This window comes from Pempheris klunzingeri, chromosome 6, assembly GCF_042242105.1.
Source record: "Pempheris klunzingeri isolate RE-2024b chromosome 6, fPemKlu1.hap1, whole genome shotgun sequence".
NCBI classification, from domain to species: Eukaryota; Metazoa; Chordata; class Actinopteri; order Acropomatiformes; family Pempheridae; genus Pempheris; species Pempheris klunzingeri.
The window spans coordinates 28,741,406-28,754,524 of NC_092017.1; the positions used below are offsets into that span (position 1 = coordinate 28,741,406).

At 46.6% G+C, this 13,119-nt stretch overlaps 2 protein-coding genes across 3 annotated transcripts in view; one reads left to right on the plus strand and one right to left on the minus strand.

The window, feature by feature from the left end:
• Positions 1–620: 620 nt before the first annotated feature.
• Positions 621–11,865, minus strand: thop1 (thimet oligopeptidase 1). Its single transcript, XM_070832822.1, has 14 exons — positions 11,781–11,865; positions 10,393–10,599; positions 6,749–6,897; positions 6,454–6,561; positions 6,073–6,175; positions 5,836–5,993; positions 4,783–4,918; positions 4,281–4,423; positions 3,579–3,802; positions 3,292–3,493; positions 3,021–3,207; positions 2,812–2,940; positions 1,308–1,444; positions 621–904 (listed from the first exon to the last, which is right to left on the minus strand). The coding sequence occupies exons 1-14, from the start codon at positions 11,791–11,793 to the stop codon at positions 743–745; spliced, it is 2,058 nt and encodes a 685-aa protein (XP_070688923.1). The 5' UTR covers positions 11,794–11,865; the 3' UTR covers positions 621–742.
• A 1,056-nt stretch (positions 11,866–12,921) lies between these two features.
• sgta (small glutamine rich tetratricopeptide repeat co-chaperone alpha) overlaps positions 12,922–13,119 on the plus strand; it is a 6,041-nt gene continuing 5,843 nt past the window's right edge. For both annotated transcript variants that reach the window (XM_070832715.1, XM_070832716.1), the window contains exon 1: positions 12,922–13,026. The gene's annotated coding sequence lies outside the window, so the exon portion shown is untranslated. The remainder of the gene's footprint in view (positions 13,027–13,119) is intronic.

Sequence of the window (13,119 nt, forward strand, 5' to 3'; positions counted from 1 at the left end):
ACCTTTTCAGGTGTTTTACAGGTACAAAAAATAACCAGAGTCATTTCACAATGAATTTTTTCCTAAAAAAAAGGAGACATCACTCATTTAGAATATTTTCACTGCTTTACTTTACTGGTGGACTGAAGCCGTTATATCCATCAATGCTCTCGTCACAACCACCAGACTCCATTAAGAAAAACAGTGATTTTAGCTCACAGGACACAGCAGCTGCTGGTCTGCTGCTGCCTCCATCAGGTAGGTAGGTAGTGTTACTGTGTGTTTAAACACCAAACAAAGATAAAAGGAGTGTTTTTTCCAGTGGAGTCTGGTGGCTTTGAGAGCACATAGATGGATTCAAAGGCTTCAGCTCCCCGTAACAAAGGTTTATCTGTAAAACAGTGAAAATGTTCTGAATGTAGCATTTATTTAATCTGATCTGGCAAAAATCTGTTTCCTGCTGCCTCGTCTACTATACAGGTAAGACTGACTCTGGAGAGGAACCTTAGACAACCACACCTCAGATAATACGGACTGTCCCTTTAGGGGTTTTAGCTCTGGACTGTGGTGCGTTCACGTTCACAAAGTGTTTTATGTTGTTTGTACTGTGACATCAGATATTCAGACACACGGGACGTCACCTCAAACCGTTTTATTCACTGATCATTTTTCTCCACGTTGTTTAACATCTTGCTATTTTTTCTAGAAAACTTCAGTCCGTTGTTCTGTCCGAACTCTGGGGGGGCGGAGCTGCTGTGATCGGTCAGCAGGGACACGGCGTGCCGGTGCCCTGCTCCACCATTAGTCCTTTGCTCAGAAGGAACGCTTCTTGTTTCGGTTCTCGCCCTAGGAACTTCCTCAGCATCTCAGAGGCGTCCTCGGAGCCGCCGGGCCGCAGGATGAACTTCCTGTAGTCCAGACCAACCTGCAGGACCAATCAGGGGACAGGACGTCACAGTCGGTCAAACACTGTCCTAATTCTGATGTCTCTGAGCTAACAGTTTCCCCCTGCTTCCAGTCTTTGTGCTAAGCTAGGCTAACAGTTTCCCCCTGCTTCCAGTCTTTGTGCTAAGCTAGGCTAACAGTTTCCCCCTGCTTCCAGTCTTTGTGCTAAGCTAGGCTAACAGTTTGCCCCTGCTCCCAGTCTTTGTGCTAAGCTAGGCTAACAGTTTGCCCCTGCTCCCAGTCTTTGTGCTAAGCTAGGCTAACAGTTTGCCCCTGCTCCCAGTCTTTGTGCTAAGCTAGGCTAACCACTGACCATCTGAATACTGACACACAGTCCAAAGCAAAGACATTTAGATAATTGATTTAAAAGATGGTCGTCTCACCTTCGAGTTCATGATCCCCTCCTGTTTGAAGCGAGCGAAGAACATGTCCATGGAGAACACCTCGCTCCACAGGTAACCGTAGTACTGAGCATCGTACCCGCCGGCCAGGTGCCCGAAGGTCGCCGGCATGTTGGTTCCTGCACAGAGAGAGAAGGTCAAAGGTCAGACAGAAACCTGGAGCCCTTCTAATACCAAGTACGCCGAGTTCGGACTTGCGTACTTGGAAGTCACTCTGCATGATGACGTCATCACCTCAGCTCTCAGTATCGTCATTAAAATACACATTTACAATAAAACTAAATATGATATTAAACACAACTCTGCCTCGTTTGTTTCCACACCAACATTTAAAACATTTATGTTGCTGCATGTTGTCGAACCGACCACAGATATAAACTTGTATAAAAGTCTTAAAACTACATCCTGTAACATGACGATTGTAGTGTTTTCTGAATCAGCTGTCACCACCTGATGCATGCTGGGTAAAATGGGCAGAGCAAGAACATTGAACAGCTTGATGTGGACTTTGAATTGGAGCAGTGAGGCTGAGAGTGACGACGTTTCACCAGAACACAAGAACTCTAGTACGGAGAAGAACGCAGACTGAGAACAGGGTTCCTACTTCCTGTCTGAGACTCTAAAATCAGCTTTAAAACTTTGAGGGAAGAGTTTCATCATTTATCTGAAACCATCTCAGACAGAAACAGAGTTTTTATGATGGGATTTGATGAATGATCACTTCCTGTCCTGCACATCGTCTATCAGAGCACCTTAACCTGTTTAAACCTCCTCAGACAGGCAGACAGGCAGACAGGCAGACAGGCAGACAGACAGACAGGCAGACAGACAGGCAGACAGACAGGCAGACAGACAGGCAGACAGACAGACAGGCAGGCAGGCAGACGGGCTGAGCTGTTATTGTAGTTCTGCAGAGCTCCACCAGATGGAGCTCCTTTCTCACGCTGTGTTCTTCACTCCATCACCTGACAGCTAAACACCATCCTGAACCCTGACGTAGGATCAACAGCTGCAGTGACCTGCTGAGAAACGTGTCGACGTTTAACCACACGAGTGCTGCTGCTGCGCCGTAAAACCTCTGGAACATCCTCAGTGTGCATCAGGCAGACTGCTGCTGACTGAGGTTCTCGGCCTCCTTCTGTAACACCAGACCTCGATGATCTCGGCTCAGACGCCGCAGAGATTTCTAACTCGAGACTGATCTGGATTCTGTTACTGCACATTTGGGATCCAGACAGACGTCAGATCTGATCAGCTGGAGGAAGTGAACCCGCTCTCCTGGGTCACAGTCCTGTAAGTAACCCGTACAGACCCGGTCCTTTGTTTAGACCAGGAGTCAGTGCTGCTGCACTCACGTTCATGTTCCAGAGTTCAGAACTGATCAATAACTTTGTGCACTAAGTGAATAAACATGTGATCTGATGTAAAGTTGAATAGTTCAAACATAATTCACATGTGAACTGTGTGTTTCTGAACAAACGGTGACCTGTGGAGGCCGGGATCCCCAGGATCTCCTGACACAGGTTTCCGTACTCCTCGGCCGGGTCCAGTCCGGTCCTGGTGTGCAGAGCCTGGTCCACTTTAGCCAGAACGATCTGCCTCAGGTTAAACAGGCCTGCGGGGAGAGTCACGGTTACCACGGCAACAGCGAAACACCAAAGTATTAGTACGGCGCTCCTCAGTCCGAGGACCCACCGGTGTTGGCCAGGCGGGACTTGATGAGTTTGTCGAGCAGCTCGTCGGGGATGGCGTTCCCGGTCTTGTAGTGTTTGGACATCCTCAGCAGAGGCTCCCTCTCCCACACCCAGTTCTCCAGCATCTGAGACGGAGCCTCCACAAAGTCCCGCTCCACGTGGGTCCCGCTGAACATGGCGTAGTCCGCCTGCAAACACAGCACACTCAGAACCGGCTGACGGCTCACAGCCGATCAGGAAACAATAAAAAGAAGTGTGGTTCGTCAGCTGACCTGAGCGCACAGCTGGTGCATCACGTGGCCGAACTCGTGGAAGTACGTCTCCACCTCGTCGTGCTGCAGGAGCGACGGGGCGTCGGCCGTCGGCTTGCTGAAGTTGGCCACCATGGCCGCCACCGACATCTGACGCGTGCCGTCGGGCAGCAGGCAGCCGGGCTGCAGGCCGAAGCAGGCGGCGTGGCCGTACTTCCCCTCCCTGCGCAGCACAGGTGGGAGAGGACACACTGAGCACACCTTTAGGCAGGCACCCCGAGGACGTTACCCCGCCCACGAGCCCTCACCTGGGGAACAGGTCCAGGTAGAACTGGCCGACCACCTGACCGCTGCTGCGGTCCTTCACACAGTACAGGGTGACGTCCGGGTGCCAGGCGGCCGCTCCGTCCACCAGCTGGAAGGTCAGACCGAGGAGCTCCTGGTAGATGTCCAACAGACCCTGAGTCACCACCTCCATGGGGAAGTACTCCTTCAGCAGGTTCTGGTCCACAGCGTACTGGGTCTCCTCCACCTGGGGGGGGCAGGAGGAAGAGGAGAGTCTTTTAAATCTGACCATCACACCATCACAGGTGAAGCTTCTGAGACAGTGAAGTCGTCTGCTGATGTACCTATCAGCTGACAGAGCTAGTTTAAGCTGACAGAGCTAGTTTTAGCTAACAGTGCTAGCTTTAGCTAACAGAGCTAGTTTTAGCTAACAGTGCTAGCTTTAGCTAACAGAGCTAGTTTTAGCTAACAGAGCTAGTTTTAGCTAACAGAGCTAGCTTTAGCTAACAGAGCTAGTTTTAGCTAACAGTGCTAGTTTTAGCTAACAGTGCTAGCTTTAGCTAACAGAGCTAGTTTTAGCTAACAGTGCTAGCTTTAGCTAACAGAGCTAGTTTTAGCTAACAGTGCTAGCTTTAGCTAACAGAGCTAGTTTTAGCTAACAGTGCTAGCTTTAGCTAACAGAGCTAGTTTTAGCAGCAACCCTAACCCAGGCCTGCAGCTCTTACCTGGGTCATGAAGTAGCGGGTGTCCCAGGCGTGCAGCTCTCCCTCAAAAGGCAAATTCCTCTTCTGACACTCCTTCTCCTTCAGCTTGAGGATGACTGAGCGCTCTTCATCGCCCAGAGGCTTCAGCTTACGGGACAGCTCCTCTGAGGGACACGACGGAGAGACAGGGAGTCAGGAGAGGAAACACCTGAGTTCACCTGAGGTCATGTTCCTGACCATGTGCTGCTGCTTCAGGCTCAGAGTGTTATTCTAAGTGTGTGACAGCATCATGGAAAGGATCCCTACAGAGAGAGACCTGGAAGATCCTTTTGGTTTAACCACAAACAGCACACACACCAGACTACATTCACTAAAACAGGCTTTGCTTGTGTTATTACTTTTGTGTTCTGTGAGGTAAAATGTCTGTTTTTGTCAATGGAGTCTGGTGTGTTTCAAGTTTCTCTCTGCAGGCGTCCACCGTGTGATTTGGGTGTTGTAAAGTCCGTTTTCAGGACCGACTCACCCAGGAAGGCGGCCACCTTCTTCCCAGATTTGGCCATGTTCATCTCCAAGACGAAGTCAGCGTGCGTGTTGAAGCCGAGCAGAGAGCATTTATGAGCCCGAAGCTTCACCAGCTCCTTCAGGATGGTCGAGTTTTCCTGGAAACACACACAGGACAGCGAGGAGCCTCAGTAAACGCAGCACAGGGTAGAAATACACAGTTAGAAATTAAAGTCCTGTCTTCAGAGTAACTGAAACTGGCAGTAAAAAGGACCATTTCCCTGTAAGATGTAGTGGAGAAGTAGAAAGTAGCAGAAAATGGAAAAACTCAGGTCAAGTACAGTTTTCTCACAATACTGTGACTTTATATCCTGACTTTTGTTTCTAGTGGAGTTAAAAGGGACAGTCCGTGTTAGCTGCTGTGTTTACCTACAGTAGACGGCACCTCCTAAAAAAATCTGCATCGGTTTATGTATATAAATATATTTAGAATACTTTCACTGTTTTACCTCTCTGGCAGACATATCCATCTATGCTCGCCACCAGACTCCTTTGATAAAAACAGTAATTTTACCTCCCTAACCACAGGAGCAGCTGATCTACCACTGCCTGAATCAACGGACTAACCTGTTAGTTAGGATCCACACTAACCTTTTAACACAGTTAACAAGTCACTAAATAACACAAATGAGCCAATTAAGGCAGCAGCAGAGCAGCAGCTCCTGTGTTCTGTGAGGTAAAATGACTGTTTTTGTCAATGGAGTCTGGTGTGTTTGAAGAGAACATAGATGGATGTTGATTTTTTTTAGGTGGGCCTTTTTTCAGGAGGCTAAAATCTGTTTAAACCAGGACTCCTGCCTGTTTCTCCAAACTGGGGGCGCGCCGACCATCAGTGCGGATAACACGGACTGTCCCTTTATGACTTTATTCTTGGAAATATTATGAATTTTCTTCTCAAAATGTTTCAACTCTGTGAAACAAAAGACAGACATCACAGATTTCACTGAAGGTTCTTCACTCAGATGATCCTGACTAGAGTAGGAAACCTGCAGCGCCGTCTCTTTAACCGTCTCACCTCTTTGCAGCGGGAGTTGAAGGCCTCCTCCAGCTTCCTGCGGGTTTCTGGGACGAAGCATTTCTTCATGGTGGGGAAGTAGTGTGGGTACTTGAGGGTGACCTTCAGCTTGTCTCCGTCCTTCTCCAGAGAGCTCAGGAAGTCCTCGGGGAGGCCGCCTGCAAGCGACACGAGTTTATGTGTGAATGCGGGAGAGGAGGAGCCGGGCCGGGCCGACGGGAGCACCGGGGGACTCACCCAGCTCGTCTCTGGTGAAGCACAGACTGGTGGTGTCCTCGTTCAGGTTCTTGTTGAAATCGATGCACAGGTTGCTCAGCTTCTTCTTGATGGTCTTGATCTCCTGTTACAGTACAGAGAAGGTGGATCAGAGTCATGTGACGTCACGGACGGCGATCATTTCATTGAATCAAACGTCTAATTCTGCCATAACTGATGCGTCTAGCTACGCCGGCTACACCACTTCACTGGTACTGAATGAGCCGGATGAGAAGACTACAGGATATCAGCAGATAAGAGAAGCGATTGGGGCGTTTCTGATCTGTGAAAATCAATCATGCAGAGGAAACAATGTGGGCCAGAGGCAGAGATGAAGGGTAAAGATGGGGAAGCAGCAGCCACCTCTTGCGTCTCTTTGGGCAGGTGGAGGCCGTTCCTCTTCCCCAGTTTGATCAGTCGCTCCATGTAACGCCGGGACTCTGCAGTGAGGCTGTCGCCGTCTACTTTCTTCTGCAGACACAAACAAAAAGACTTCAGGGGAACAAGAAACCACCAGAGAACCAGAAAACTGAACCAGATGTGGTGTGAAGGCGGCTGTGTGCTCTCATGCTGCCTTCTAGTGTCCAGTGGGACACTAGAGACAGAAGGGATCAGCGTGTCTGCCGGTCGGACGGCGGCCTGCTCGCCGTCAGCTCACCTCCAGAGCGACGATCCTCTGGTAGACGTCCTCCCTCATGCTCATCTCCACGTCGAACTCCGACAGACGCTTGTCGGCGTCCGTGCTCGCCTCTCGGACCTCCTTACAGGGAGACACGTGCTGCGGGAAGTCCAACATGTTCCTCTGGACTGAGACACGGGAGGCGGGGCCAGGGGGTGTGGTCAGGTGGTGGGGGCGGGGTCAAATTAGAGAGGGGCGGGGTTCGACAGGAGCGACAACACAGCAACGTCAAATCATTTGATAAATTTCTACATCATACTTTCATTCTTCATCAAAAGGTGTCTTCAGAGTTTTTACCTCTGTGTCCTCATCCTGGTGTCTAATGACTGGTAGGTAGTAAAAGTGTTGGAACTGGTCCAGTAGATCACCTCAGCCAGCAGCCACCAAACGGGCTGCAATGGCTGCAACGTGATCCTTTGGGACAACTGCACCTGATCACAGTAGGTCCACTAAAAGAGCTTGTTTGATCCACTGACAGGCTCAGAGTGTTATTCTAAGTGTGTGACAGCATCATGGAAAGGATCCCTACAGAGAGAGACCTGGAAGATCCTTTTGGTTTAACCACAAACAGCACACACACCAGACTACATTCACTAAAACAGGGATTTTAGAGAACAGGACACAGGAGCTGCTGCCAGTATTTTTTAATGTCGATGTCTTATGTTGATGTAGATCCAGTATCTTTAGATTTATTATTTTATGTAAATGTGTCTCCGGAGTTTGACTTGACGTCATAATTTCAACTTGGAATTTTGATTTGGTAAATTAATTATTAAAGTAATTATGTGAAAGATTCAAACATTAGGCTTTTCTCATTCATCACATTTCATTTATTTTTTCTCCTCCTGGCTGAAATGGGGCTCCATGAAAAAACTAGCCTGTGCTAAGCTAATGTTTCCTCCCACAGGATCACAGTTCGTATGAAGTGGTGATCAAATGAGAGCAGAGAGTGTCGGAGGTGTTTTCAGGGGCTCAGCTGCCTCCACACAAAGCCTCCGTCTCTATTGTGGCAGCTGGTTCAGCTGCTTTCTCTACAAACTGCTGATGAGTCTTTACCGTCACAAACCGATTCTGCCGACTCAGAGCTTCGCTCACAAAGGACGAGCGACCTGCCGAGTGCCGCGCTTGACCTCAGAACATGTCAACTGTTCTAACGGCAGAAATATCTGGAGGGGAAATTAAAATAATGAAACATTTGAACAGACCTGCTGTGGTCGGCCTGTGACTCTGCTGCCGGGGGTTTGAACCATGACTGTTTAATGGAGGACTATGGTGCTTCTTCTTCATGGGCAGAAACAAACCAACACATGTTTTTACATTTTCCTGCTACTACTGGGATCAAATGGATCCAAAATAAAAACAGATCCACTCTTAATGCAGCAGAGTTCAGACTTTGGTCGAGTTTATGACGTCATTACATTAAGTGGAGGTCTATAGTGTGTGTGTGTGTGTTAGTCAGTGTGTTAGTGTGTAGTGGAGGTCTATAGTGTGTGTGTGTGTGTGTTAGTCAGTGTGTCAGTGTGTAGTGGAGGTCTATAGTGTGTGTGTGTGTGTGTGTGTGTGTGTGTTAGTCAGTGTGTCAGTGTGTAGTGGAGGTCTATAGTGTGTGTGTGTGTGTGTTAGTCAGTGTGTCAGTGTGTAGTGGAGGTCTATAGTGTGTGTGTTAGTTAGTCAGTGTGTCAGTGTGTAGTGGAGGTCTATAGTGTGTGTGTGCTAGTTAGTCAGTGTGTCAGTGTGTAGTGGAGGTCTATAGTGTGTGTGTGTGCTAGTTAGTCAGTGTGTCAGTGTGTAGTGGAGGTCTATAGTGTGTGTGTGCTAGTTAGTCAGTGTGTCAGTGTGTAGTGGAGGTCTATAGTGTGTGTGTGTGTTAGTCAGTGTGTCAGTGTGTAGTGGAGGTCTATAGTGTGTGTGTGTGTGTGTTAGTCAGTGTGTCAGTGTGTAGTGGAGGTCTATAGTGTGTGTGTGTGTGTGTGTTAGTCAGTGTGTCAGTGTGTAGTGGAGGTCTATAGTGTGTGTGTGTGTGTGTGTGTTAGTCAGTGTGTTAGTGTGTAGTGGAGGTCTATAGTGTGTGTGTGTGTGCTAGTTAGTCAGTGTGTCAGTGTGTAGTGGAGGTCTATAGTGTGTGTGTGTGTCAGTGTGTTAGTGTGTAGTGGAGGTCTATAGTGTGTGTGTGTGTCAGTGTGTTAGTGTGTAGTGGAGGTCTATAGTGTGTGTGTGTGTTAGTTAGTCAGTGTGTAGTGGAGGTCTATGGAGGCCACAATGAGGACAATAAGCAGAAACACCAATGGAGGCTCTGGGGAAATATCTGAAGATCCTCCAAGAAATGACGTCACCAGAAGAAGAAGCAGCAGCGAGGACGCAGACGTTCAGAGGTCAGAGGGTAAAATAGTTATATTATTATTTAGTTAGGCAAATATATTGTACACATATTTTTATTCTAAATCTCTCTGCTACTCTGGAATGGGATCAATAAGTATTACTGATTGTGTCCAGAATGATTTGAACACACACACACACACAGACATCTGAAGGAGGAAACGATGGATTTAGTGTTTTTCATTTCCTATTCAGTAAAGTTTAAAGTTTGTTTTAAGGGATTTGGGTTTCAACGAGACTTTACAGGGTTTAAAATGCCTTTAAGTTCTTTTTAAAAGGTTTATAATGCTGGGTCACCTTCTGAAGTCTGGTTTACAGAGTTTTGCGTCTTCAGTAGGAACCAATGAGCTCTGAGCCACGAACAGGAAGTCAGGAAGCACAGAGAGACGACCAACACGCTGCTGGTTTGGACCATAAACACATCGTTTTCAGATATTATCATCTGGCTGAGGGTCGATGGAGTCAGAGTCTTCTGACAAATGTGTGTAATACTGAAGACTAAGAAGAACGTCGTTTTCAGTGAAGGTGTTTCAATAGCTACTCTCATGGTGTGTTCAAGGACGCTTTCATTAGTTTTCATAACAACAGCAGCTGAACATGAAGTGTCAGATATCTGGGTGCCCTTGAACACACCACAAACAGCTTTCCCTACGACAGGAGCTGCTGATCTACCGCTGCCTCCACCGGTGGATTTATCTGGGTTGTTTTAAAATGCCAAAGTCAAGAAAAAGTCCCATTTTCATCAAGTTAAATTACTGTTTTTGTGAATGTAGTCTGGTGTGTTTGCAGAGACACACCAGACTCCATTCACAAAAACAGTCATTTTACATAACAGAACACAGGTAGCAGTTGCTGGCATACTGTTACTTTACTCTTACTGTTTGTGTTACTGTGAGTTATTGTGTTATTGAGGTGTGTGAATTAATCCTTTCAAACACCAAAGTCACACAATAACACAAACAAACAAACCGATCAAGTTAGCAGCAGACCAGCAGCTCCAGTGTAAAATCCCTGTTTTAGTGAATGTAGTCTGGTGTGTGTGCTGTTTGTGGTTAAACCAAAAGGATCTTCCAGGTCTCTCTCTGTAGGGATCCTTTCCATGATGCTGTCACACACTTAGAATAACACTCTGAGGTGATCTACTGGACCAGTTCCAACACTTTTAAGTACCTACCTGTAATTCAGACACCAGGATGAGGACAGACAGTCACAGTCTAGAGGGAGGTTTATGGCTGGGGGACACTAACCGGTGTACTCGACCTCGACGTCAGCGAGCGCCTTCAGCGTGTTCTCGAAGGTGACGCTGTCCAGCTCCAGCGCTCCCACGCAGTCGTACACTTTCTTGGTGTTGGCGATGAGCTCCTCGGAGAGCTGCTGGATCTGCTCGGTGCTCAGGTCCCATCGCAGACGGTTCTCAGAGCAGACCGGCACCGGGCTGCCAAACACCACCTCACCTGGGGCCGCGAGCAACAGCAGGACAGGACAGGTGAGGAGGGGACGGGACGGGAAACAATGAGACAGGTAAGAGGATGGGGGGGCACTGGTGTATCTTACTTCAGTAATAGTAGTAAACTATTGGAGTAAATGTTAGTTCCCCCACTGTCAGGATGTTACATATGTGATATATGATATTATACATTTGTTTTTCATAATCAGACGGGACAGACATATTGATATGTCTCCCTCCCATCTGACTCCATCCATTACACCTTCATGTTGTCCCAGTCTGAACATATCACACATCTGTCACCACGCACACAGAGGACAGATGTTGTTACTGGCCCCCACACGTCTGTTGGGGCCCCCCCAGGAACAATGAAGCCTCAGCTCTCTTTTGTTCTTATGCGGAGCGTAAAAATATAAAAATGATAAATACAGGAGTCTGAATCTTGATCTCTTGTTGCTTCTAGAACCACAACAACAACATTTGCCTTGTGGGTCTTAAAGTAACCTCACAGCCCATTTTCCACCCAACACACCAGGTAACCATGTGCCCACCAGCCGGGACAGGTGTGGTTTGGAGGATCCTCTGTCAGCCGAATTCATCAGAACAATGTCAGGATGTAAAAAGGTGCTCGGTGATGTTGATCAATGTGAAGAATTAGACAGCAGGCAGATTTCACCTTAAACTGATACATTTTTAAATGAAATGTGCCGCATTGATGCTTTTATTCATTTATGACGCAAAGACTGGGGACATTTGGTAATCAATAATCCATCTATAATCCTCGGCGTCGCTCTGGGGCTGAAATAAGAGCCCCCCCGTCCAGAGACAACAGGCTGCCCCACAGTGAGTTAGCCCGGTGGGTAAGGAGAGTGAGCTAACAGCTAACATGCTACACACAACAGGACAACCAAGACAGAACTACACAGAAGTCAGACACCATTTTAACACACCGGCTTCCTCTTGGCCTTTATAACACGATACTAAACTGGCAGCTGATGTGGAATAATTTTACTGATGACCTTTAATTAACGGGCTCAGGTGGCAGATAAAGCACCGCGGCTAAGCTAGCTGCCGCTGCTGTTAGTCACCGTTAGCTGGAGCAGCCTCAGCTAGCATGGATGCTAACAGGCAGAGCGGACTGTACATTAAATGACTCGGTTCCATTGAAAACATGAGATTGTTGCTCACCTGTCGGCCCCATAGTTCAGGTAGGAATGAAGGTTGGTTAATGAACTGTCACAGAGCCGCGTGCACGAGGATTAAAACAAAAAGTACACTTCCGGTCAACATTTCAAAATAAAACTCACAATAACTTCTCAATAGGTACATTTTGTCAAGTTGCTGAAAATGTGTCGCATTAAATTTAAATTTACTTTCAGTCCTGAAAAAACTGACTGAATGTCTGAACATATATAACTTATGTTTTCCTTAAAGCTGAATGTGATGTAATCTCTATCATAGTTGGGTATTTGATGATGTTTGATTAAGAGCCAATAAATACAGTTATGAAACTAATGAAACTTCATCATCATCTCCAAAATGGTTCATAAGAGTTTTTTTAAATTATTTTTTTAATAAATCAACTCTGTAAATAACTTGATCAGAGTGATTGATGTTTTCTGATTCCGTATCAATAACATTTGCAAACACAGCAAACAGGCCTGGTTTCATTATTAAATAGCAGAAATATAAAGTGTATAATTGTCTTGTCACGTTTATGTTACCTTATCCTGCACATTAAATCTCTTTTATGTTGTTTTATGTATATATTATATTCACACTATATTAATATTATATATGTTACGACTTCTCTTATGATTTCTGAGGCAGATACTGATGTCGGTATTTTATGATTTTAAAAATCTGTGAGTTTACTGCTTGTTTTAGTGGTTTTTTTTGTCCCATAAAATAAACATTTAATCTAATTGGTCATTAGAAATGAATGAATGACTGAGATGAGCAGACTGTGGGATGTTTTACAGGGTAAACATGAACTTGTCGGTGCTACAAACATATCTATGACATGTCATCACTGACATTTACTGGTTTTTATTCCAAACTTTTTCATTTCCATTTATTGTATTGATTTTACCACCTCCTGTTTACTCTGGTCTACTTGTCTTAATGCAGCTCTCTAATGTGATTCATGGTGCAGGACTTTTCTTTTACCCTCAGTTTTTGTATATTTTTCTTACGCTGCTCTAACAACTGTGAGAAAAACGTCTAACGTTTTTAATGCTTTTATGCTGAAGGCGAGTATCTGCATTTCCGGTAATTACACCCCGGCTCCACACAGGCGCCTTGACGTGACGACATAATTCCGCGACAAGCTAATTAGCTGTAGCTGAGTGACGGCTAGGGCCACTCGAAGGAGCGGAACTAACGTCAACTCTCCGTTACCGGGTTAATCCACGCCGACACCCAGAGACAGCTGGTAGGAAACATACATTACAGAGTTCTCTTGTTATATCAGTGAGCAGGACGCTTTTATATTTACGGCAGCACCGGTACAGTCAGCGGGACGTGG

What these genes read in the sequence shown, in the direction of transcription:
- thop1 (XM_070832822.1), bottom strand. An exon ending in CTTCACCAGAGACGAGCTGG is followed by an intron (nt 5,994 to 6,072) that starts GTGAGTCCCCCG and finishes TGTCGCTTGCAG; the next exon opens with GCGGCCTCCCCGAGGACTTC. An exon ending in CCCGCTACTTCATGACCCAG is followed by an intron (nt 3,803 to 4,280) that starts GTAAGAGCTGCA and finishes TGCCCCCCCCAG; the next exon opens with GTGGAGGAGACCCAGTACGC.